Source organism: Myxocyprinus asiaticus, chromosome 7 (genome assembly GCF_019703515.2).
Source record: "Myxocyprinus asiaticus isolate MX2 ecotype Aquarium Trade chromosome 7, UBuf_Myxa_2, whole genome shotgun sequence".
In the NCBI taxonomy this organism is placed as follows: Eukaryota; Metazoa; Chordata; class Actinopteri; order Cypriniformes; family Catostomidae; genus Myxocyprinus; species Myxocyprinus asiaticus.
Window position 1 is genome coordinate 8766572 of NC_059350.1, and position 25893 is coordinate 8792464.

The following is a 25893-nucleotide window of genomic DNA, read 5'->3' on the forward strand; positions in this document are numbered from 1 at the left end:
GTCACCATTCACTTGCATTGAATGGGCCAACAGAGCTGAAATATTCTTCTAAAAATCTTTGTCTGTGTTCAGCAGAAGAAAGAAAGTCATGCACATCTGGGATGGCATGAGGGTGAGTAAATGATGAGAGAATTTTCATTTTGGGGTGAACTATAGCTTTAATTACTATTTTCTTCTTATTTTCTAACTTAAGACATTTTTTTGTTAATCTGGTCACTAAATAGTTTTACTTGTAACACAGTTCCTTGTTCACACAGTTTTCTGCCTGTAATTCAAAAGCAGTACAGAAATATATTCTGTCATTAGGAACATTCGCAGTTCAATCTGTAAACTGGAAAAAATAGCAACCAATTTTGGCACTTCAAAAGGTAAAGAAATTAGATGTCAAGGCACCAAAACTACATGGCAGTGACATATTATTTAAAATATAGTCGATCAGTCCTTACACATCAGAATATCAAAGTTCCAATGCAAAACACTTAGATTTTCCATTTCTTGTTCAGTTTAAGTTTTTACTTTAAACAGCATGTAGTTTATTTTATCGGTGCAGAAAGAATACATTTTGAAGTTTTAACTAAGAAAGATTCATTCTTCAATCTGGCCACTTTCACTCTCTGATGTTTGCTGCAGTCAACTGTCATGATTGTGACCAGTTATTTATGGGTCATGAAACCCTAAGATATGTGCTGTATATGTTGCACACTTTGTAAAACAATGATATCAGACATTATTTAAAATATTATGGAGAAAGTATCTAGATTTTTATCTAGATAAACCTTAAAGCTTAGTATCTAGATTTTTTGAGCCATTTCGTTCTTTCAGTTTAAAAACCAAAGTTGAAGCTACGTCATTACTGGCCAGTCTAATTTGTGGTTGGTGGAGAATGTCATACATACATTGTGGAATCAAACATGTCATGTGTTTTGATGAACTGATTTTTGGCCAACACTTTTTGTCTTTAACACTCTGTACACAAAAACAATAAAATTACACTAAATGCATAAAAAAAAAAAAATATAACAACAGGTACAAAACATAAAGTCTTATAATATCCCCCAAACAAATAAAAAATATATATAAAAAATATATAACAGAATACACTTCTGAGAACTGCAATAATTAATGCAATAAACTAAAATGGAAAAAAAAGAAGTCATTTTTTTAGTTTTCCATAGAATTCAAACACTAGTAAACTGAAGCTGAAATTTTGACAAATGTTTTGCCCTGCTCTCTTCCTCTTTTTGTTTTTCAGTTTGGATTACTCCATTCTATTCAGACTTAGTGGTCACTTTCATCCTCTCCACAGTATCCTATGAAAAAAAAGGTAAAACGTCAGACATTTTATTTGCTTAAGGCCCATGATGACCCAACCACAGCAGGGAGGAAAATTACTGGATACCAGCATTGGATGTTTAAAAGAATACACAAGCAGGAGATGATGTTATGTGTCAAGACTTAGCATGTGGTGAGGGGTCATGACTGATTCTGAGGTTTCTGCACATACTCAATACCAACCTGAAGTTTAATGAGTTCGGCCACTCGCTGTGTCCACTCCTCTTCTGTCATCTCCTGATCATTTCCCTCAATTTCTTCAAGAGCATGTAACTTATTTGATCCTGAGGAGAGAGAGGAATTCAGAAAGTTAGACCACATTCCACACTTTCAGAAAAAAATTATCTCGGTCCAGATTTATTCATTTCCAAATCCCTGCCTCAAGGTCAAAGCCAGAAAAACACCACTACTAACTCAGGTCAGAGTTTTGGCTTACCATCACAGGTTACAGCAGTGCAGACCCAGTTTCCGCAGGCACAAACGCAGCGATTACACTCCATCTGAGTCTCAGCCCCATCCTCGTACGTCTCATCCTCCAAGGCACACTCTAAAACACACACAAAATGAACCAAATTCTCACAATGGCACGAAACACATACAGACACACACTTCCTTGTATATGTTTATACTCAGCTCTGTTTAAACAGTATATTTAGTGATAGACCAACATATTGACCAAGCTTTTTTATTTTTGATACTTGAAAATTTTGACATTATCCGCATTAGCCACTAGCTATATACGCTTGCACAATAGAGTGCAACAGTGGGCTTCCAGAAGTAAAAATCCCATAAATTCTTTACATTTAAAACAGACTTACCGTCTCCAAAGGATGTTAATCGGTGATATATGCTTCTATTGAAGCCATCAGTCAGCATTATTTCAACTTAATTTCTTAGAAATCATATTTAATACAGAATTCCTAGTGAAGAACTACACTACCCATGATCCTGAAGAGAAACTCTCCAACAATCAGAGAATCAGGACCAGAAAAGTGCGCCAAACGAGCTGTGCAGCGACCGCCTACTCCCATGACGCTCTGTGAATGACGCAATGGAGTCTGTCTTCCCACACTCTCAAACTACTACTAATATTTTGCAATAAAGTTTAAGTATAATAACTTTAAATCAATAGTTTTTTGGGGGGTTTTTTCCTCCCCATTTTGGAATGCCCAATTCCCAATGCGCTCTAGGTCCTCACGGTGGTGTAGTGACTCACCTCAATCCGGGTGGCGGAGCATGAATCTCAGTTGTCTCCGCATCTGAGATGGTCGATCCACGCATCTTATCACGTGGCTTGTTGAGTGCGTTACCGTGGAGTCATAGCGCGTGTGGAGGCTTCATTCTATTCTCCGCGGCATCCACGCACAACTCACCACGCGCCCCACTGAGAGCGAGAACCACATTATGGCGACCACGAGGAGGTTAACCCAACATGACTCTACCCACCCTAGCAACCGGGCCAATTTGGTTGCTTAGGAAGCCTGACTGGAGTCACTCAGCACGCCCTGGATTCGAACTCGCGACTCCAGGTGTGGTAGTCAGCATCTTTACTTGCTGAGCTACCCAGGCCCCTTATATCAATAGTTTTATATTTTTCCATCGTTCTTAGTTCTATTATGTCATTCGCTATGCTTCAATATAGTTCATGCCCTTCTGAAATATGTTAAGTACACCGTCTTGTACCTTTGCCTTTTTGTCTGATTTTCAAATACTTTTTTGCTTCAAATCTTATACAAAGTTTTTAATTGTGTTGGTTCACATTGGGGCTGGTTGGTTTGGTTCATGGCTCAGAACTATTTTATGAATTCCTATGGAAGAATTGAATGGGAAAAATACTTCAGCATCCAAGATGGCTGAAAAAATGGATGGGAACTTATGTGCTCTATTAACAGCAGTGTTACCTGGCCTGTGTCAGTTCCAAAAACTACTAGTCAACAATGGATAATAAGTAATTTCTTCAAGTGATTTTGGAGAAATATTTTGTTGGAGTAGTGTTTAGACTGAATACATCTCATTTGTTGTCATTAAATTGAATTATCTATACACTCACTTAGCACTTTATTAGGAACACCTTATTCATGCGATTACCTAAACAGCCAATCGTGTGGCAGCAGTGCAATGTATAAAATAATGCAGATATGGGTCAGAACCTTCAGTTAATGTTCACATCATCTATCAGAATGGGGAAAAAAGTGATCTCAGTGATTTCGACCGTGGCATGATTGTTGGTGCCAGACGGGCTGGTTTGACTATTTCTGTAACTGCTGATCTCCTGTGATTTTTATGCACAACAGTCTCTAGAGTTTACTCAGAATGATGCCAAAAACAAAAAACATCCAGTGAGTGACAGTTCTGCGGACAGAAATGCCTTGTTGATGAGAGAGGTTAACGGAGAATGGCCAGACTGGTTCGAGCTGACAGAAAGGCTACGGTAACTCAGATAACCACTCTGTACAATTGTAGTGAGCAGAATAGCATCTCAAAATGCACAACACGTCGAACCTTGAGGCGGATGGGCCACAACAGCAGAAGACCACATCAGGAACTTTATTAGGATTATAGTGTTTCTACTAAAGTGCTCAGTAAGTGTATATCCACCATAAGTGTATTTCTCAGTATGGCCACCCTGCTCTCTAGATATTGGTATCAGCACTGGCCATTGAAAACCCACATCTGTCAACCACAAATATATTATACTTTGCGCAACACTAATGGAGCATCATTCAAGGAAAAGAAAGTGGCTGTAGATCTTACTTCTCTCTAGAGGGTTGAATCCAGGCCTGAGGCAGTTGAGAAACTCATCAAAGCTCAGTTTCCAGTCAGCATTCTCATCAGTCAGCTCAATAAGAGCATCCACACACAGACTTCTGCAGAATACAAAAAAAAAAAAAAAAAAAAAAAAAAAAAACGAAACACCACTATTGTTACTACTAGACGAACAGGCTACACTTTGAAAACCCATAGCTGGTATAGAAAAAAACAAGAATGCTAAGCAATCTAGATTCAATCAAAATTCAAGTCAAATTCCAATACACCATCAAAAACATAGTGCCTATAAAAAGTCTTACACATATGGACCTTTTCACAGTAAACTGCACTTACACATTACATTGTGTTAGAGCTTGGACTGTAACTATAGACTGTAACTTTGCCACTTATTAGCAAAAATAAATCAATAAAACAAGCTTTTTGAATACATCCTCTAGACAATGGGATTTGTGCCCATTCCCTTTGGCAAAATGTTTATAATGTAAATGTAACATAATGTAGCAAGCTCCATAAGACACCAGAAACAAATGGTCTCGTCTTGTAGTCTGAGTAAATTATAAGCATAGTGAAAGACAAAGCCTGCGCTGCTGTCAGAGGATAGCGAGGTCATAATCATTACTTTTTATAGACTAGCCCAGAGATATAGTTATCAGTGATCAGAGAGATTTTCAGAATGTTCAGATAGAGATTATCAGAACCTGCTGTAAAAGAGTGCAGATAACCGTATTGACAGTGTTGAGTGACAAGAGATTATGCAGGTTAATAAACCTCACAGATCCAAATGATCTTCTAAAAACTACACAAACCTGATTAATTTTTAGCTTTCATTTTCATTAATGCCATTCAAATTATAAATAACTAGGATCAGACACCAAGTCAAGGATTTCTGCACAGGTTAAAATGTCCTTTGTGCGTAATTTACTGGCAGAATGAGATGGAGATGAACCAACAAGGGTAAAAGGACACCATAAATAGGACATGCAAATATGCAAATATGACACCAATCATGTGATTATTAGGTACACGTGATTTTTTTTTTGTCCATTTACAGTGAGTTGCCAGTAATTAAGAACATATTTTACATGAATTAAAGGGATAGTTCACCCAAAAAGGAAAATTATCTGATCATTTACTCATCCTCATGACATCCCAGATGTGTGTGACTTTTTTCTTCTACTGAACACAAATAAAGATTTTTAGAAAAATGTCTCAGCTCTGTTTGTCCATACAATGCAAGTGAATGGTGGCCAGAACTTTGAAGGTCCAAAAAGCACATAAAGGCAGCATAAAATTAATCCATAACACTCCAGTGGTTAAATCCATGTCTTCAGAAGCGATATGATAGGTGTTGGTGAGAAACAGATCAATATTTAAGTCCTTTTTTTACTATAAATTCTCCTCCCTGCCCAGTAGGTGGCGATATGCAAGAAGAATGCGAATCGCCAAAAATATAGAATGTGAGAGTGAAAGTGTAGATATATAGTAAAAAAGGACTTAAATATTGTTCTGTTTCTCACCCAGACCTATCATATCATTTCTGAAGATACAAATTTAACCACTGGAGTCGTATGGATTTCTTAAATGCTGCCTTTAAATGCTTTTTGGACCTTCAAATTTCTGGCCACCATTCACTTGCATTGTATGGACTACAAAGCTGAGATATTCATCTAAAAATCTTCTTTTGTGTTCTGCAGAAAACTGGAAAGACATGAAGGTGAGTAAATAAAGAGGGAATTTTCATTTTTGGGTGAACTATTCCTTTAACTTTAGAGAATGTATACAGATACATCAAGAATTTTCAATACAGTATATCCACATCATATAAAAAGCAAACGTGTGTGTGTGTGTGTGCTTATTTGTGTGTTTATTACCTGAGCAGACTGTTGTTTTCCTCTTCAATGTAAGGAGAAGTGATATTGATGGCAGTCTCATTGTGCTGAATGAACTTCAGGAATTCTGTGGAGTCCAGCTGAGCGTCTCCATTATCATAGTTCTGTTGAGACACAAACAGCATTAAGAGCAGAACACAGGCTTTACAGGTTATGTTTTATGTTTATTACATGCTTAGACTTACATGTGTCAGTTACAGATAGATATTGTAGAAAAACAGACCTGCTGTTAGAAGAGGCAAGAATTTTAAACATTTATTTTTTTTATAGAATATTGATTTTTTATAAGGGTGTTCTGAAACACAGTGGACCCATGTATAGTGACTATACAAGTTGCTAGCATGACTTAGATGCAAGTGATATTTTGTACCGATACATAATGTGTGTGTCCCGACACCAATATCCGATTATTTAGAACGACATCTGCCGACAACGGTAGTTGGTGGTTCTGCCTTTTTTTGTTTCAAATGATAGTTAACTACACAACTTCTTAAGACGTTTAAATAATTACTATATTATATTATCATATATTATTATAAAATATAAAAGGTCAACCTTGTGAAGTTCTAGCACTGCAAAGTGTACAAATTGCAACTCTGCTGTCATTGTCACCCAATTCTAAGTAATTCTACACAAAAGACATTTTATTTTAGACACAGCACAGAGTTGTAGGCTAATTGTCCAACATGTTTGTCCGCCCCGTTTTGATTGATAGGAAATAATTGGCCCTGATAATTGGCTGTTTTTAAAGGAATATTCCGGGTTCAATACAAGTTAATCTCAATCGACAGCATTTGTGGTATAATACTGATTATCACAAAAGTTAGTTTTAACTTGCCCTCCTTTCTTAAAAAAAAAGCAAAAATTTGGATACAGTGAGGCACAATGGAAGTGAATGGGGCCAATCCATAAACGTTAAAATACACACTATTTCAAAAGTATAGCCACAAGCCATAAACAATATGCATGTTAACATGACTTCACTGTGATAAAATCACTAAATAAACTTTTGTTTGAAATTATGTCTAATTTTACAACTTAGTTGATTTGACGATGTAATGTCAACAAATCCTAAAATGATTGTAAAAATGACTATTTAAACAACTTTAGAGCTCAAATAATACACAAGTTTTAACAGAAGAATTAATGTAAGTGCTTTTACAAAATTATAAGCTTCACATTTCTGCCTTTAAACCCTACAAAAATTGGCCACATTCACTTCCATTATAAGGGCCTCACTGTAACCTCGATTTTGGCTTTTTTAAAAGAAAAGGACGGAAGACTCAAAATAATTTTTTGTGGTAATCAACATTATACCACAAATGCTGTCGACTGAGCTTAACTTGTGTTGAACCCTGAATATTTCAACAATTGGCTGATAATTACTTTTAGTGATAATTACTAGTGATGGGAAAGTTCAACCTGATGATTTGCTTCAACTTGTGGATGTCTACAGAACCTCCTTGGGCCTGAACGATGCTCAAATTCTACCTCGTTTCTCAGCCAAAGAGCCCAGGAAGTGGTTTACAGTACTGAGTGCACACATCACAGCTTGGACACAATTCCGCACTCTCTTCAAAACTGTTTCTTCCATCAGACAACAAAGAACATGTTTTGAGAGGCATCCTTGACCGTGTTCAAGCCCCTGATGAACCTTTTCCGACATTGGTGGCACACTTATTGAGCAAATTCAAAAAGCTAACCCCTTTCACAAACTAAGTCTACCCCACCAGAACAAGAACAAATTGACCTCATTTGTAAGCATGCACTTAAGAGATACAGAGTCACACTTTATGGAACACAGATTACTTCAGTCTTAGACCTCCTTACTTGAGCTTATAATAATAATTCATTAATTAATAACTTTATTTATTTATCACACAATTGCACATATACAGTGAAATTCTTTTTTTCACATATCCCAGCTAAGCTAGGGTCAGAGTGCAGGGTCAGCCATGATACAGCACCCCTGGAGCAGATAGGGTCAAGTGCCTTGCTCAAGGGCCCAACAGTGGCATCTTGGTGGTGCTGGGGTTTGAACCCCCAACCTTCTGATCAGTAACTCAAAGCCTTAACCGCTGAGCCAACACTGCCAGACGTCACAAGCCCTCAGTACCAAATAACAAACAAGTACGGGAAACTTACTGCTTTAAATGTACTGCACCTGGGTTCACATCTCGAAACTGCAAAACTGCAGCTTTGTCCCACAAGCTAATGCATTCCCTGCCATTGTAAAGCAGAACTCTCAAATATCGAATGAGGCACAATGTCCCAGTAAAGATGGCGAGAACTCAACAAATTCCAACAGGGTTGAATGGGGCAAAACATTTGACTGGCAGAAGGAGAGGCAATCCTCCCTCCAGAAAATAAATATGCCTCAACCTTCTCTTGTGCCCACACCTGAGCCACCTGTCCTTGGTCATGTGGAAAATCCAATGTCTCATCATCTGGATCATTCTGGAACACACCATTTATCATCAAAGTCAACCTCAACAACAAAGCTGTCGACGCAGCACTTGATACAGGTGCTTCCATCATTACGGTTCAAACAAATATGATTTCTGAAGTCCTGGAACACTAAAAAAGTTCAACCTTGGACATCACCCCCAATTAAACATGCCAACAGAGCAGCTTGCAGTCCAACTGGCATTATCTGACTGAATATTGGATTTCAAGGAAAACGCTTCTACTACCGGTTTGTCATTATTCCCGGTCTTTCTTCGCCACTCATCTTGGGGATGGATTTCATGTTAAGAGCATCAGTTAGCATTCATATTCCATCCAAGACTGTAACACTCGGTGAAACAACCCCCCTTCCATGTGAGTTAGTGAGTGAGTGGATGGAGGAGCCAGAGGTTGGAAGCTTGATGTTTCTGGAAGTCCAGCCATCTGCCTTACATGAGAAAGTTGAGGAGGCATGCCTGAAAAAGGAGCAAAAAGCACAATTACTAGACCTTCTTGAGAACTTTGGGAGCTTGTTTGATGGTCACCTGGGCCACACCTCATTAGCAGAGCATGCGATCAATACTGGTGATGCTAAGCCTATCAACCTCCCACACTACCGTACTTCCCCAGCCAAGAAACAAATCATAGAAGACCAGATTAAAAAAAGCTGGAGGAGAACATTATTGAACCAGCTTCAGGACCATCGGATGCCCCAGTTGTGATCGTTAAAAAGCCTTGTGGTGAACCCAGGTTTTGTGTCGACTACAGGGGTTAAATCAACTCGCACTGAAAGATTTGTCCCCTCTACCTCAAGTTGACGAATCCTTGGACGTTTTAGCTCATGGGAAATTCCTTACCACTCTGGATCTAGCTCGAGGGTACTGGCAAGTGTCTGTTGAGGATAAGTCAAGACCAAAAACAGGTTTCATATCACACTGTGGCCTCGTTCAATTCAAAGTTCTTCCTTTTGGGCTACATTTCAAAGGGTTATGAATACTTGTCCTCGCTGGCCTGATTTATAAATGCTGCACAGTGTACTTGGATGACACTGTCATCGCCTTGCCGACCTTTGAACAGCACCTGGATGACCTACAGGAAGTCCTGTCAAGACTGGAGTCAGCGGGTCTATCTCTGAAGCTGAGCAAGTGTCAGTTCTGTTTAAGTGAGCTCATTTTCCTTGGCTATCGTGTCACGCCAGAGGGTATATCACCAGACCCGGTGAAAGTGAAAGCAGTGACTGAGTTCAAAACACCAAAAGACGTGAAAAAAGTCAGAGGATTCCTTGGCCTCACAGGCTATTACCAACGTTTCAAACCAAATTATGCCTGCAAAGCAGAACCACTTTTCGCTCTCACCAGGAAAGAGATTCCCTTCAGCTGGGATTAGATTTGTCAAGCTTCCATGGATTTCTTGAAAGAGTGCCTCATGTCCACACCAATCTTGTGCTTCCCAGACTTCAACCACCCATTCTTCATTCACACAGATGCCTGCGACTTTGGTCTTGGTTCAGCCTTAATGCAAAATGACATGGGGTGTGATATTGTTGTAGCTTTTGCAAGCAGAGCTTTACACAAGGCTGAGAAACCTTACTCAACACCTGAGAAAGAATGCTTAGGAGTGATTTGGGCTCTGGAGTATTTCAGACCTTACATAGAAGGTCTTCATGTGACAGTCTATACAGGCCATAGCAGCCTGAGATGGCTGATGAACTGCCCAAACCCCTCAGGATGACTAGTGAGATGGTCCTTGCACCTACAGGACTTTGATTTCAGTATCATCCTCAAGCCAGGTGTTCAAAACAAAGTCCCAGATACTCTGTCCCGCAGCCCACTTCCAAATGATGACAACCCCATTGACATCATACCAGACTATGCCATCACAGGAGGAATGGACCTCCGTAACCTCTCCTCAGTCACGCTAACAGATTGAGCACAGTTGAGACAATTGCAGAGTAATGACCCAGTGGTCAGTGATCTTCTCCGTGACCTTCAGACTAATGAAAAGGGAGACACGGATGAAAAGTACATCACTCAAGATGGTTTCCTTTAATTCAAAGACTTCAAGGTGACTTGTGGCCTGCATCCAATGAAGCAGCTCAAGCTTTATGCCCCGACAGCCGTTCGAGGTACTCTGCTGAAATACTACCATGACCACCCTACAGCTGGCCATCTCGACATCACAAAAACATTGACCAGGTTAAAGCTCAGGTTCTTTTGGCCAAAAATGGCAGCAGATGTCAAAAGATACGTTGTTTCCTGCTCTGTGTGTCAGTTGACAAAGCCAAGCCTAAGAAAACCTGCAAGTCTGATGGTCCTAATCAAACCACAGAAACCTTGAGAATATACAGAAGTGGATTTTGTAGGCCGTCTGCCTCATACACAGAATGGAAATGAGTACATACTTGTCTTTGTGAACTATTTCTTGAAATGGGTCAAAGTAAATGCAGTAAGGACAGCGAAAGCACGGGTCACAGCAAGTAAATTCCTCAGCGAGATCTTTGCCCACCACGGCGCACCAACTTACCTGATATCAGACCGATATCTGTGAGCAACCTCTTTGAACATGTGGTGGCTGCTCTTGGTACGGAGCACAGGCTGTCAACGATAACATCTCCGTCAATGATGTTATATAGACATGAATTAGAGACCCCGCTTGATTTAATCACACAACCAAATGTTGATGGAATGGATGACCCCAATGTGCCTTACCCAGTGAGCTTCCTTGCAAGATGCTCATGATCATGCCAGAGCAGCTCTGGACTCCAGCCATAAGCATAGAAAACACTACTACGATCTGAGGCGGCGTACAGTTTCTTATGCTGTGGATGACTTGGTCAGGGTGAAAACCCCAAATCAAATGCTCTAGCAAACTTCACAGCTAAGCTGGCTCCAGTATACTCAGAACTATCCCTTGTCACAAAGAAACGGTCTAATGTTAATTACAGACTCTCCAAAGTAGACACTGGCAAACATGCTGGCGTGTATCATGTAGTAAATGTACAGCCATTTCACTCATGGGATACAGCCTTGTCCAATAAAATTTTCCATGATGATGACGATGAGCCACTATCACTGAATGGATATGTCAGTTTTCAGACTGACATAGGAGAATCTGTACATGCTGACCCTAGTGTTAGTAAAAACTGCTCACATGAACTCAAATGAAAATTCACATGAACTCTCAAATGAACACTTACCTGAACATTCACTTAAAATGACACCTGACGGTACTGATGTTGTTGCAGACTCTGATTCCTGTGACATGATACCTGACACTGATACTCATGAACCAGTCTCTACTGACTCTGTCCAGGGTACTGACCATTACGCACTTAGACCAAGACGGGTTCCTCGAATTACTTCTGACTGGACGGTCAGTAGGTGGACTAACCCCAACCGTATGCAAAATATTGACTTGAAATGAAGACAAATGACAGTAATGTTGGTGTTAATTGTTGATGTTTATTAACAAATGTTCAAGAGTTGTTCCATTTGTTTAAAAAAAGAAAAAATGGTATTCCATATTTGTATCACACTGTCATGTGTTTTGTTTTGTTAAACTATTGTACACAACTGACATGTATGCCTTTACTGTTTGTGCAATATTTATTCCTCTACCCTAGTAGCTTTTCAACCGTAACATGTATGAATGGTTGTTAAGTGTAGGCCTGTTCCTTGGTTGTATATGGCTGAGGTCAGCCTTTATTTAGCAGGGGAAATCTGTAACAGGTAGAATTTGTTACTGCCTCTTTAAGAGCAGCGCGCTCTTTAATATTTCCTCTTCTGTTGAGCGCTCAGTCTACGTAGTGATCGCAAGTTGTGCACACCGTATGTCTGCGGGTCACGGTTTCATATTTCTGTTGCTCTTTTTAAGTTATTTTATGTTTATTAAGTGTTTGCCAACTGCAATTTCATATGAGACTGACGGAGATCTGCAAATAAATGCCACCTGTGGAATGCCAGCCACATTGTGGGTCTCTGTCTAACTCTGCTGCAAATAATTGGGCGAGCTATCCCCATTAAAAAGCACGTTACAGTGAGATTAGTGTTCCTTTGAGTTAGGTGTGATACTGTTTGAGGCTATGACGGCTAACTTAAAGCTTCTCGGAGCTCTGAATTAAATCAACCAATTGATTCGGTAATCAGTGCGGTATGTCAAAGTGCCTAAAACCCTCACTTTGTTGATACCTGCTGGTGGAATCTAATGATTTGGCTAGTGTGATACACGCTTAGAAGCATTGGTTCAAAAAAAATTATTCATTAAAGTTTCAAAGCTTTAGAATCGTGTTTTAAAGGCGCCTGTCACTTGTTTAAGTTTGTTAAAGCCTGACCTATTGATTGCTTGAGCGAGACATCTGTTTGATCATTATTATCTATCAAGAACAGGAAAGCAAGGACTCAAAGCAGCTAGTAGTCACTCCTTTTCAATCAATTCCCATGCTATACTACTATTAATGCGTGCGCCAGAAATGTGCATATGTTTATGTCAGCCGAAGTTCAGTTCGGGTGTAGGCTAAAAGGTTCTGGCGCCCCTGCATCGGTGCATTGCAAGCATTTTATTGTTTTGTGTTTTTTGGGTGCGAATCACCTTCCAAAATAAGTGACAAATGATTCATTACTTAATCAGTCTTTTGAATCACACAGACACAAACCTGGAAGTATTTGAGTAGGACATCTGAGAAGTTGGATCCTTTAGAAAACCAGCCGTCAGGTTCCACCTCTGACTGCAGCCATTCAATCACACGACTTCTCAACTCATTACGGTCCGCCAGGTAACAAACAACTAAATACACAAACAAAACAAATTTCTCTGAAGCACATGAGTGTACATATGTTAAAAACAACTCATCATGTAAAATAGGTCACCATAGTGAAACATACAAAAACATTCAAGCATGTGCATGGTAAATTTTTAAACAACTATGGTTAATTGTTAAATGGTCATTATTATGGCTACTGTGACAACATGGTAATCCTTTAAATAATTCTAGGTCCTACAAATATTTTGTTCCTAATAAAAATTTGAAATATTTAAATCCTGAGCACTGGGATCTGGGATTATGGTCTCTTAAAGGGATAGTTCACCCAAAAATGAAAATTCTCTGATCATTTACTCGCTTTCATGGCATCCCAGATGTGAATGATTTTCTTTTTTCTTCTGAACACAAACAAAAAGAAGAATATCTCGGCTCTGTAGGTCCATACAATACAAGTGAATGGTGGCCAGAACTTTGAAGCTCCAAAAACCACATTAAGGCAGCATAAAAGTAATCCATAAAATGTATGTGGTTAAATCAATATCTTCAGAAGTGATATGATAGGTGTTTGTGAGAAACAGATCAATGTTTAAGTCCTTTTTTTACTATCAATCTCCACTTTCACATTCTTCTTGTTTTTGGCGATTCACATTCTTCATGCACATAGCCACCTACTGGGCAGGGAGGAGAATTTATGGTAAAATCAGACTTAAATATTGATCTGATTCTCACCCACACTTATATCACTTCTGAAGATATAGAATTAAACACTGGAGTCTTATGGATTACTTTTATGCTGCCTGTATGTGCATTTTGGAGCTTCAAAGTTCTGGTCATCATTCACTTTCATTGTATGGATCTACAGAGCTGAGATATTCTTCTAAAAATCTTAATTTGAGTTCAGCAGAAGAAAAAGTCATACACATCTAGGATTTCATGAGGGTAAGTAAATGATGAGAGAATTTTCGTTTTTGGGTGAACTATCACTTTAATATTCACAACAATTTATTGTGATTTTTAAAATGATCCTCAGTCAGACAGATGCGTTTACTCACTTGGGCTGTAGGTGAACTTTTCCATTTTTTTCTCTAAACAGGAAGAGAGAAATCAGGTCAGAGAGTTTACTATCAACAGCTAAAAAAACATGAGCTGCTGCTCTTAAGATTCTTGCATGTCTCTATTTTGCAGTCAGAAATCATGTTTTTAGGTGGCATTTCTGAGAGATTGCTGCTATTATATACATGACTAAATTAAATTTGCGCTTTGTAACTACTTTGCCATGAACATCTATAGTATGTTGGCTCTTTAATGTTTGTTCTACGGTGGAGCTGTAGAAAATGAAATCGGTACTTTCTACTGTCTTTACACAGCCTTGTCATTCAAATGGAAAGTAGCATCACTGAAACATTGGTTGAACTAGAAAACTGAATGGTGTTCAGAGTAGCTTCTGAAAAGGAAACTGTCATGTGATGGTATGTCCTCTAACAACTTGTTATAATGCAACTACATCATTTAGACTGTAAATAAAGGAAATGCTGTAAAATGGTTGAAGAGCACAACACAGAGACAAACACACACACACACACACTTACTTTCACAATGTCCATCATGGGCGAAATGTACTTTGAGTCCAGTGAGACAAGCATCACGATGCAGCTCACAATGATTCCAGTACGTCTTCCCATTACTGCCACAAACTTGACGCTTATGGGTTTTACATTGCTGATAAAAATACACACACACATTAAAATTAGTGTACATTCATGACAATAGGGTCATGCACTCAAGCTGCCATAGCATGGACTGATGATCCATGTTATCCCAACATGATTTGAGAATGTTCAGAAGAGCATATTTTGTGCTTCAATGGAAGCTAGGAAAAGTGACCTTTTGTACAAAGGAGTTAACATGGTCAATGTCACAAATTTGCTATTTTAACAGTGACCTATAAATATTTGTTTTACATCATATCAATTCTTTGTTTAAAATTTGTCAAAATTCTAAAACTTTTAAAATCGATTTTGAATTCTGAACAGTAACATTTGATGTAGATGATCTACAAAAATGATCAGTCTAGTCTCAAGATAGTCTAGAAACACTTAACCAACAGCAGTAAGAGGGGGGTTGTGGGTCAGTGTGGGTAATGATGTCATGGTGGCAAAAGCAGCATGTGTGTGTGACTGTGTTTAACTCAAGGGGTACGTGCGGGGTCAAAGTGTGAATACGGTGCATGTTTATGGTGCATGTTTGAGTCACCTCTATGCACAGGCAGGTGGGTTCTCCTTTCTCTGATATTGCACATTCTCTCCCAGCTCCACAGAACACATTCGCACAAATTTTATTTTTACTCATCCCCTCCTACACAAAACACAAACATAGAAACGTTGGAGATATTCAAACAAACAAGAACAGTGTCATCTTGACACCCAGGTCGTTTCGATATATATATATAAACTCAGCAAAAAAAGAAACGTCCCTTTAAACGACACTGAATTTAAAAGACAATTTTGTAAAAATTCAAATAACTTTACAGATCTTTATTGTAAAGGGTTTAAACAATGTTTTCCATGCTTCTTCAATGAACCATAAACAATTAATGAACATGCACCTGTGGAACGGTCGTTAAGACACTAACAGCTTACAGACAGTAAGCAATTAAGGTCACAGTTATAAAAACTTAGGACACTAAAGAGACCTTTCTACTGACTCTGAAAAACACCAAAAGAAAGATGCCCAGGGTCCCTGCTCATCTGCGTGTATGTGCCTTAGGCATGCTGCATGGAGGCATGAGGACTGCAGATGTGGCCAGGGCAATAAATTGCAATGTCCCTACTGTGAGACACCTAAGACAGCACTACAGGGAGATAGGAAGGACATCTGATCGTCCTCGCAGTGGCAGACCACGTGTGACAACACCTACACAGGATCAGCACATCCGAATATCACACCTGCGGGACAGGTACAGGATGGCAACAACAACTGCCCGAGTTACACCAGGAACGCACAATCCCTCCATCAGTGCTCAGACTGTCTGCAATAGGCTGAGAGAGGCTGGACTGATGGCTTGTAGGCCTGTTGTAAGGCAGATCCTTACCAGACATCACCGGCAACAACATCGCCCATGGGCACAAACCCACATTCACTGGACCAGACAGGACTGGCAAAAAGTGCTCTTCGCTGACGAGTCGTGGTTTTGTCTCACCAGGGTTGATGGTCGTACTTGCGTTTATCGTCGAAGGAATGAGCGTTACACTGAGACCTGTACTCTGGAGCGGGATCAATTTGGAGGTGGAGGGTCCGTCATGGTCTGGGGTGGTGTGTCACAGCATCATCGGACTGAGCTTGTTGTCATTGCAGGCAATCTCAACGCTGTGTGTTACAGGGAAGACATCCTCCTCCCTCATGCGGTACCCTTCCTGCAGGCTCATCCTGACATGACCCTCCAGCATGACAATGCCACCAGCCATACTGCTTGTTCTGTGCATGATTTCCTGCAAGACAGGAATGTCAGTGTTCTGCCATGGCCAGCGAAGAGCCCGGATCTCAATCCCATTGACCAAGTCTGGGACCTGTTGGATCAGAGGGTGTGGGCTAGGGCCATTCCCCCCAGAAATGCCCGGGAACTTGCAAGTGCCTTGTCTGTGAATGTCTGTGAAACCTGTTCAGTTTATGTCTTAGTTGTTGAATGTTTTTATGTTCATACAAATATTTAGACATGTTAAGTTTGCTGAAATTAAAAGCAGTTGAAAGTGAGAGGACGTTTCTTTTTTTGCTGAGTTTACACACACACACACACACACACACACATATATATATATATATATATATATATATATATATATATATATATATATATATATATACGTATATAAAACACTGCCAGGGAGATTCAGGGAAGACAAACATGTAGATTTTAAAGTCAAAGGAATAGGACTTTAATGAAAATTCTCTCATCATTTACTCACCCTCATGTCATCTCAGATGTGTATGACTTTCTTCTGCAGAACACAAACAAAGATTTTTGGAAGAATATCTCAGCTCTGTAGGTTCATACAATGCAAGTGAATGGTAAACCAGAAATCTGAAGCTCCAAAAATCACATAAAGGAAACAAAAGTAATTCAGTTGTTTAATCATGAGACTCCAGTGGTTTAATCCATGTCTTAAGCATTCTAATCGATTTTGGATGAGAATGGACCAAAATATAGCTCCCTTTTCTACTGTTTCATCTTGCCATTGCAGTCTCTAGGCACGATCAGGATTTCAAGCTCGATTACATATGCTTGACACAGAGCGCTAGATGGTGCTAGGAAGAGTAATCAAGCTTGAAATCATGATCGAAAAGGACACTGCTGATGTCAAGATTTATTGTGAAAGAGGAGTATTTTGGTCTGTTCTCACCCTAAACCAATTGGATCGCTTCAGAAGACATGGATTAAAACAGTGAAGTCTTATGGATTGCTTTAATGCTGCATTTATGTGCTTTTTGGAGCTTTAAAATTTTGGACCCCATTCACTTGCATTGTATGGACCTACAGAGCTGAGATATTCATCTTAAAATCTTTGTTTGTGTTCAGCAGAAGAAAGTAAGTCATACATATCTGGGATGGCATGAGGGTGAGTAAATAATGAGAGAATTTTCCTTTTTTGGTGAACTATTCCTTTAAATCACAAGATGACTATACTGTTTATCTAGTTCATATCTGGTGCCTGAATAGAACTTGAAGCAGAATTATATATCTTTTGACGTAGTTGACATGAAATACTTGTCCTGTGTTTTGACTTGCTATATTCCATCTAAAACCATTTAAAACAGCATTTTAGTCATTCTTTTATAATTATTATATACTATAAATTGAGAAACTACATTAAAAAAATCTGATTTAAATCAATTGCCATGTCGCAGGACCAAAAATGTATTAAAATTGTCAAGAAAAAAGCTATAAATATATACTTTAACCCATATAAACTTTAACCTGCAATCTTGATGTTGATGTCAATGGACACGTTATCCATAAATTACTATTGAGTTTTGTTTATTAAGTTACACCCAAAAGGCAACTGATGATACACTTTACACATACCCCCGAAAATCTATTTTGTGGGATCTTGTCCACCATAATGTTTTCACATCTCTTTCACCTAAACAAACACACACACTCAGTCCTGGTAGACGTGTGCTGCTCTTTTACTGTGCCGTCTGATTGGTGCAGACTGAAATTACAGCTTGACTAACACAGCTCCAGATGGGAGCCAGACCTGTTGACCTTTGCCATCTAATAAATAGGGTGGATAACAAAGAGTCTGACCATGACAATACACCAGCACATGCTGTCAAACTCTGACAAACACACATATAAAAGAGGAATCACACGTCTGTAAGACAGATGGCATATATTCCCACACACCTACCCACTTACAAATCATCTGCAACATCTGTGAATCCTCAACATATTCTGACGAAAAAAGTTTTTACTTTCATGTCAAAATCACACCACGATATGATCGGATAGCCTCATTTATGAAACACAAGTTAATACATTTCTGTGCAAACTGTTTGTAAAACAATTCTTACATACATTTTCCTATTCAACTGAAAGAGACCATTTTTGTAAGAATTGTTTAGACGAATGAGGCCTACTGTTTGAACATTTTCATTTTTAAGCTAGTGATTTGAAACTAACATAGGTTTTTTAACATGGGTTTTTTAAAGGGATAGTTCCCCAAAATTGAAAATTCTCTCTTCATTTACTCACCTTCATACCATCCCAGATGTGTATGAATTTATTTCTTCTGCTGAACACAAACAAAGATTATTAGAAGAATATTTCAGCTCTGTAGGTCCATACAATCCAACTGAATGGGTACCAACATTTTGAAGCTCCAAAAAGCACATAAAGGCAGCATAAAAGTAATCCATAAGACTCGAGTGGCTTAAACAATGTCTTTTGAAGCGATTTGATAAGTGTGGGTGAGAAACATCAATATTTAAGTTCTTTTTTTACAATAAATTCTCCTCCCGGCCCAGTAGGTGGCGATATGCATGAAGAATGTGAATTGTCAAAAACAAAAGAAGAATGTGAGACTAAAAGTGGAGATTTATAGTAAAAAAAAAGGACATAAAATTGATCTGTTTCTGACCCACACTTATCGCTTGTGAAGATATGGATTTAACTACTGGAGTCTTATGGATTATTTTATGCTGCTATTACGTGCTTTTTGGAGCTTCAAAATGTTGGTACCCATTCACTTGCATTGTGAGGACCTACAGAGCTGAGATATTCTTCTAAAAAATGTCATTTGTGTTCAGCAGAAGAAAGAAAGTTATACACATCTGGGATGTTATGAGGGTAAGTAAATGATCTGCATTATGATGTGCATTATCTATTGACAAGCCTGTTGGTAAATTTTGACACTAGAATGACCACTTCTGTAAAATGGCTATGCCAAATTGCCAATAGTCTCAAAATAGCCAAATGTCAAATGATTAATCACCTTGTATGGGTCTTTGTCACTAATTAAAACCAGTTGGATAAAACAGCATATTTTTGGACATGATTCACTCACTGTATCTCTTGGAAAGGCCATGCAAATGGAGTATTACCCTTTAAAAGGACTAAACAAGTGCACAAAAATGCAAGTGCACACTTGCTTGCTCAGTGCAAACTGCTAGTATGGATGGAATGTGCAGAAAGATGCCGTGATGGCTGGTTATATATTGATTTACAGCCTGGGGACATCTGTCCATATGTCTATGCCCTGTGACCCCTCTACTCTGACCTTTCCCCTCTAACTGGGCAGATTCTGGGGCACAATAGAACTAGTTTCCCAAGGAAGTGAGGGAAAGGGATTATGGGATCATTTAGGGAAAAATAGTCTAATGTGAGCTGGCAGATGCTTTCTTTCTCTGTCTCTGTCGCTTTCTCTATCATACATGGGGGAATGTGTGTAATAGCAGTTATGCTTTGGGTGTTAATAGAATGATCTATCATGTGGAATGTTTCGCAGCTTTCCTACGATCAGTGTGTGTGTTTATCAGTGGTGACTGGAGTGTCAGAGAAAAGCAAACAAGCTTTGTCCATGTATTTAATGTTAACAGACTAATGCACATGCACATCAACAGGTTAAGTAATTGTATCTTTCTTTTATGAATCAGTGCTAGATGCGCTATTTAAATAGTGTCATGTGAACATCTCTTAAAATAATGCACAGTTCAATCAATGGAATTTGTTTAGTAGTTTGACTATAGTTAAAGTCCAACCTGTTTTTTTTACCCCAAGTCACTTCAACGAGAAGGGAATTAATGAGAGAGAAAAACTGGGATCTGGAGAGAAATGAAGAACGAGATAGAGAAATTCACAAATGCTGAGAGTTAAGACAAGACTGGAAACCCTTTTGACTCATGTATGACTCCTAACGGGCTATAAAAAAAACAAAGATGTAAGACACATACTGAGTCTTGAAGTGAGAAGGCAGACCCACATTCCTCACATTCCAGTGTGTCAGCATTGTCTGATAGAGATGCAGACCAGACAGACACCTAAGGGTGTGTTCACACTTGTAGTTCGGTTCTCTTGCTTCTCTTGGTCCAGACCAAAAAAGAAAATGATACATTTAGTCCTGGTTCACTTAGCGTTCACACTGGCATTTTTAACACCGAACCTAAAGATACAAACAAAAGGCAAAAGGATAAGGTCACAACCTGACTGGACAGCTTTTATGACGTATATTTTGCGACGGAACTTGCCAAACATTTAAAACAATGCTGGCTGCTGGACTAAATGTGTTCTTTGGATTTATGTATATATGGTGGTATTTTTACCAGCTGAGAACAAACGAAGAGCTAATAAAATGTGTAAAGGAGTCAAAATAGCACCAGGAATTTCTCCGTTGTACACACAAAGAAAGATATGCTGCAAGGACGGCTGACGGCGGTTCCGACGCCTGTACCGAACTGTAATGGGCAACATACCTCCTATGTTAAGAAGAACCAGGTATGCTTGAGGTCAGTTTTAAAGGCAAATTACTACCTGTTATTGGTCCGTTTAGACGTCTTTGGTCCATGCTGCATTCATATTTCAGTCGAACCGCACCAGAGTTTGTTTGGAAGCGGACCGAGACCCTCTATTCAGGGGGTCTCAGTCTGCTTGTTGGTGCGCACCAAGGTTCGAATGGCAGCGTTCACACTTGTTCAAATGAACCACATTAACAGAGCAATCGCACCAGAGTTTGTTTTAATCGAACCAAACCTGCCAAGTGTGAACACAGCCTTAAAGACATTGTAAGACGACACCAGTGTTTTTAAAAAGAAGATTTACAGGACGTCAACTCTTCAAAGGTAAACAGTGTGAAACAATGCAGTGTAAGAATGTTTCAGAACGTTGAACCCACCAATCATGTACACTCACTTAGAACTTTATTAGGAACACCTGTACACCTACTTATTCATGCAATTATCTAATCAGCCAACCATGTGGCAGCAGAGCAATGCATAAAATCAAGCAGATACGTGTCAGGAGCTTCAGTTAATGCTCTCATCAACCATCAGAATGGATAAAACATTTGATCTCAGTGATTTAGACTGTGGCATGATAGTTGGTGCCAGATGGGCTGGTTTGAATATTTCTGTAACTGCTGATCTCCTGGGATTTTTATGCACAACAGCCTCTAGAGTTTACTCAGAATGGTGCCAAAAACAGAAAACATCTGGTGAGTGACAGTTCTGCAGACGGAAACTCCTTGTTGATGAGAGAGGTCAACGGAGAATGGCCAGACTGGTTCGAGCTGTTAGAAAGGCTACGGTAACTCAGATAACCACTCTGTACAATTGTAGTGAGCAGAATAGCATCTCAGAATGCACAACACGTCGAACCTTGTGGCGAATGGGCTACAACAGCAGAAGAACACGTCAGGCACTTTATTAGGACCATAGTGTTGCTAATAAAGTGCTCAGTGAGTGTAATGCCTCAGTGCTTACCTCATTTAATATTCATGCACGTTGCACAGTCGCTGAAACTTTCCCCAACTTTCACGCACTGTTCACATTCTCCGTCTGAGGGAAACCGGTAAAGTGTCGAACAATGATGGCAAATGCGATAACTGGCATGATTATAAGAGACAGTATTCCATGTTTTCGTGGCACACTCAGAAGACGAAGACAAACAGAGCTGATTTGCTTGGCGACATTTCCACTGAAGAGCAGCTACATTGACAGGTTGCATTTCCGACCCCAGCTTTATTTGTCCAATAATTATTATTGACACAGCAATTATGCAAATAAGAACGTTAACCTGAGGTTTACGAATGTACAATGTGAAACATCGAAACATGAATACCAAGGGTTAATTATTAACCCAGGGTAAAGTATGAACAGGGTGAAACATGAAACAGGATAACCCAGGATTCTGTTTAGAATAACAATTTCAAGTGTGAAAAGCCTTATATAGTACCTCAGAACACACAGTTCTCTACTCAAAGCTTCTCTGCTACAGCTAGTCGCAAAAGATGGCAAACTTTTATTTTTGGGTGAACTATTCCTTCATACTTGAATCCCTGAAATTCTGCCCAAGATCAGTTTTAACCACAAAAAGAAGAAAAAGTGGGCTAAAATGTAATGCACTTGTATGTTTGGGCAGTCTAGTTTCCAACAACAGTCCTCATTCCTAAGTGAAGACAAAGAACAAACTATTCCTGAACCTGTTTATAATCATACAGATGGTACTTGTGAAGTCATCTCTTTAAATGACCCACCACAAAATAGCACTCAAACTCATAACTGAATGCTGGAGGGGTGTTTCAGTCCTGTTGATCGCTTCCTAATGAAAAGGGATGAGGTCGTTCTTCCATATGATGTGCAGGTTTAACAGGCCTCCAGGCGCCCACATGAAAAGACCAGCACATCTGCCGTGTCTAAGAATGTGTCAGCACCTGAACACGGCACAAGGCGACTGATCATATGCCAGAGCTTCTGCATGGACACATGGACACACACACACACACACGACTTTCAGTGTGTTTGTTTTTGTGATAGATAGAATGGCTGTGTATACATCAGTCTAAAATGTTATCTTGGACAATTGGGGGCCACTGGAATCACATAGGTTGAGAACCACAGTGTTGAAATTTCCTTATACCACATGGGTGGTAACGTCTGCTGTTGTTTTGCTTTCCATTACTCCACATAGCAATTACTTTGCTTTAACCTGCTAAGACAAACAGCAGCTGTAAATGCATCTGTTGAAGCCAAGGCAACTTGAGCTCACATCTGACACCTCTCTCCACTGTTTACACTCTTCCAAAAGGTGCTTCAAGGTTTTTGTAAGACAGTTGGTTTCAGGTAATCAGATAAACTTCTGAAGGTCCCTCGCATCTTCATATGAGACTACATTTTTGCCTGGCAGATGATAAAATGTATTTATTGGCCATATCTAGGGACCAGAATATCATAGAGACTTGGGGGTGGGCTCTTATGACTTGGGCCAGTAAGCAACTACCTAGCAACCAAATCACAACTCAGAACACCTTACACATCTTCCTAGCAACAAACTATAGCATCATGGAGGTGACTTTTGTATGGCCAAAAACTGTATAAAAAAAAAATAAAAAAAAATTCTAGTTTTCTAATGGACCCATAAACAATCAAATGTTTTTAGCATCATCTATTGATTTCTTATATTCCTATCACACTGTAGTTCTGCACATAAAAGTACACTTTGAGTACAAGTCTACACTTTGCACTTTAAATATGGTTTCAACAAAATTTTCTTTGTAGAACTCTCAAGTGATGGAACTAAATCCATTGATCTAAAAACCTTCTTATAAAGGGTTCTTTTTTGGTGGTCTACACAGAATCTTCTTTCAGATAGTACTTGCTATGTGGTGGTACAAATGGGAAAGCCTTTATGGGTCAATTGCTGTAGGGACAGTCACACCAAACTGACCACCAATGTGGCCACACCACTAGTTAATAAACAAGACACTACAAAAAATAAAATAAAATAAAAAATCAGTTGCCATGACACTTCACTTCAGGAGGAAACAATATTTAGTATAGTCTATAAACCTATCAAGAGCAGGAACTCTTACAAAAATATCACAATAAACACACTAAATCATATCTGGCAGGACAGAGTAAGGATAAGTTTAAGATTGCAAGATCTGAAATAAAAGTCAAAAGAATATATGAATAATTATAAAATAAATGAAATTATGCGATTTTGAATTCCATTTTTTTCATGTCTTAGTTCGAATCTGTCGATTAAGTATTAATAGCATACCCCTAAAAAATAAATGACCGAATAGATTTTAAATATTAAAACTGTAATCTTTAGCAGCGAACAATGTTTTATACACTACCGGTCAAACGTTTTGAAACACTTGACTAAAATGTTTCTCATGATCTTAAAAATCTTTTGATTTGAAGGAGTATGCTTAAATGTTTGAAATTAGTTTTGTAGACAAAAATATAATTGTGCCACCATATTCATTTATTTCATTATAAAACTAAAATTTAATTTAAAAAAAAATAAATAAAAAAAAAACAGCAGATGACTTGGACCAAATAATAAAGAAAAGCAGCCAATAAGTGCCCAACATAGATGGGAACTCCTTCAATACTGTTTAAAAAGCATCCCAGGGTGATACCTCAAGAAGTTGGTTGAGAAAATGTCAAGAGTACATGTCTGCAAATTCTAGGCAAAGGGTGACTACTTTGAAGATGCTAAAATATAAACACAGTTTTGATTTATTTTGGATTTTGTTTAGTCACAACATAATTCCCATAGTTCCATTTATGTTTTTCCATAGTTTTGATGACTTTACTATTATTCTAAAATGTGAAAAGAAAAAAAATAGATATAATAAAGAATGAGTAGGTGTTTCAAAACTTTTGACAGGTAGTGTGTGTTCTCACAGTTTGCAACCTTACATACAAGCGTTCTATTTAGCTCGTAAACGCTATTTTTTCTTCCTATAAAAAGTGTCGAATTTACCCCAAATAATTCATAAAGTCTTCGCTGTCTTACCTCTGCGTAACAGCAGACTACGGTGAGGAAAATGAACGGTGAAAGGGTCCGAATCATCTGCGGAAAGACACACATATCAGAACAAAGATATCCGATGTATTGTTGCGAACATAAAAGCGTTATAAAGCGCGATCACAGACTCACCATCATGACGAGTGACAAGAGTTGAAGTTTGCTGCACGGACAGAGTGAGAACTAAAGAACAACAACTTCTGGAGAGAACCTATGATCCACCCTCCCTCAACCCCCAATCTCTCTCTTTTTCTCACACTCACACACACACACATCAATCATCCATCTTCGGAGTCAACAAGCGTGCTTTTATATATATATAAATTGTTATTATTATTATTATTTTTGTGTGTGTGTGTGTGTGTGTGTGTGTGTGTGTGTGTGTGTGTGTGGATAATTTAAGAATATTGCCACAATGGGGTTAAAGGCACAGTTTAAGGAAATTATTATTATTATTATTATTTTGGTCACAAAGAGTATCAAGATCAAAAAATTACATTTCTTTTCATAGAATATTGATGGAGCCACATTATTTGTGCAAGAAATAATAAGGGAAGGTGGTTTTGATTATTATTATTATTATTATTATTATTATTATTATTTAAAAGGTGGCAGGGGAGCTTTTTACCCCACACTTGGGGTAAAAGGCCCCTAGAGGGGTTATAGTG

At 38.8% G+C, this 25893-nt stretch overlaps 1 protein-coding gene across 3 annotated transcripts; it reads right to left on the minus strand.

Annotated features, from left to right (window-relative positions):
* Window positions 1-150: 150 nt before the first annotated feature.
* On the minus strand, window positions 151-25436 carry fstl1a (follistatin-like 1a). 3 transcript variants are annotated; one of them, XM_051703110.1, is made up of 11 exons: window positions 25358-25436; window positions 25214-25270; window positions 15448-15549; window positions 14784-14913; window positions 14247-14279; window positions 13087-13217; window positions 5973-6094; window positions 4087-4199; window positions 1769-1879; window positions 1516-1616; window positions 151-1310 (listed from the first exon to the last, which is right to left on the minus strand). In XM_051703110.1, the coding sequence occupies exons 1-11, from the start codon at window positions 25361-25363 to the stop codon at window positions 1269-1271; spliced, it is 948 nt and encodes a 315-aa protein (XP_051559070.1). In that variant the 5' UTR covers window positions 25364-25436; the 3' UTR covers window positions 151-1268. The 3 variants fall into 3 exon arrangements, with proteins under 3 accessions (XP_051559070.1, XP_051559072.1, XP_051559071.1); XM_051703112.1 differs by lacking the exon at window positions 15448-15549 and having other exon boundaries at window positions 25358-25388; XM_051703111.1 differs by lacking the exons at window positions 25214-25270; window positions 25358-25436 and adding an exon at window positions 20644-20744.
* Between the last annotated feature and the right edge of the window lie 457 nt (window positions 25437-25893).

Bases quoted from the DNA above. Each gene is read 5' to 3' on its own strand.
- fstl1a (XM_051703110.1), bottom strand. The intron at 4,200-5,972 runs GTAATAAACACA...TGTATTCTGCAG, and splicing joins GAAAACAACAGTCTGCTCAG to AAGTCTGTGTGTGGATGCTC. The intron at 1,617-1,768 runs GTAAGCCAAAAC...CTCTCTCCTCAG, and splicing joins CACTGCTGTAACCTGTGATG to GATCAAATAAGTTACATGCT.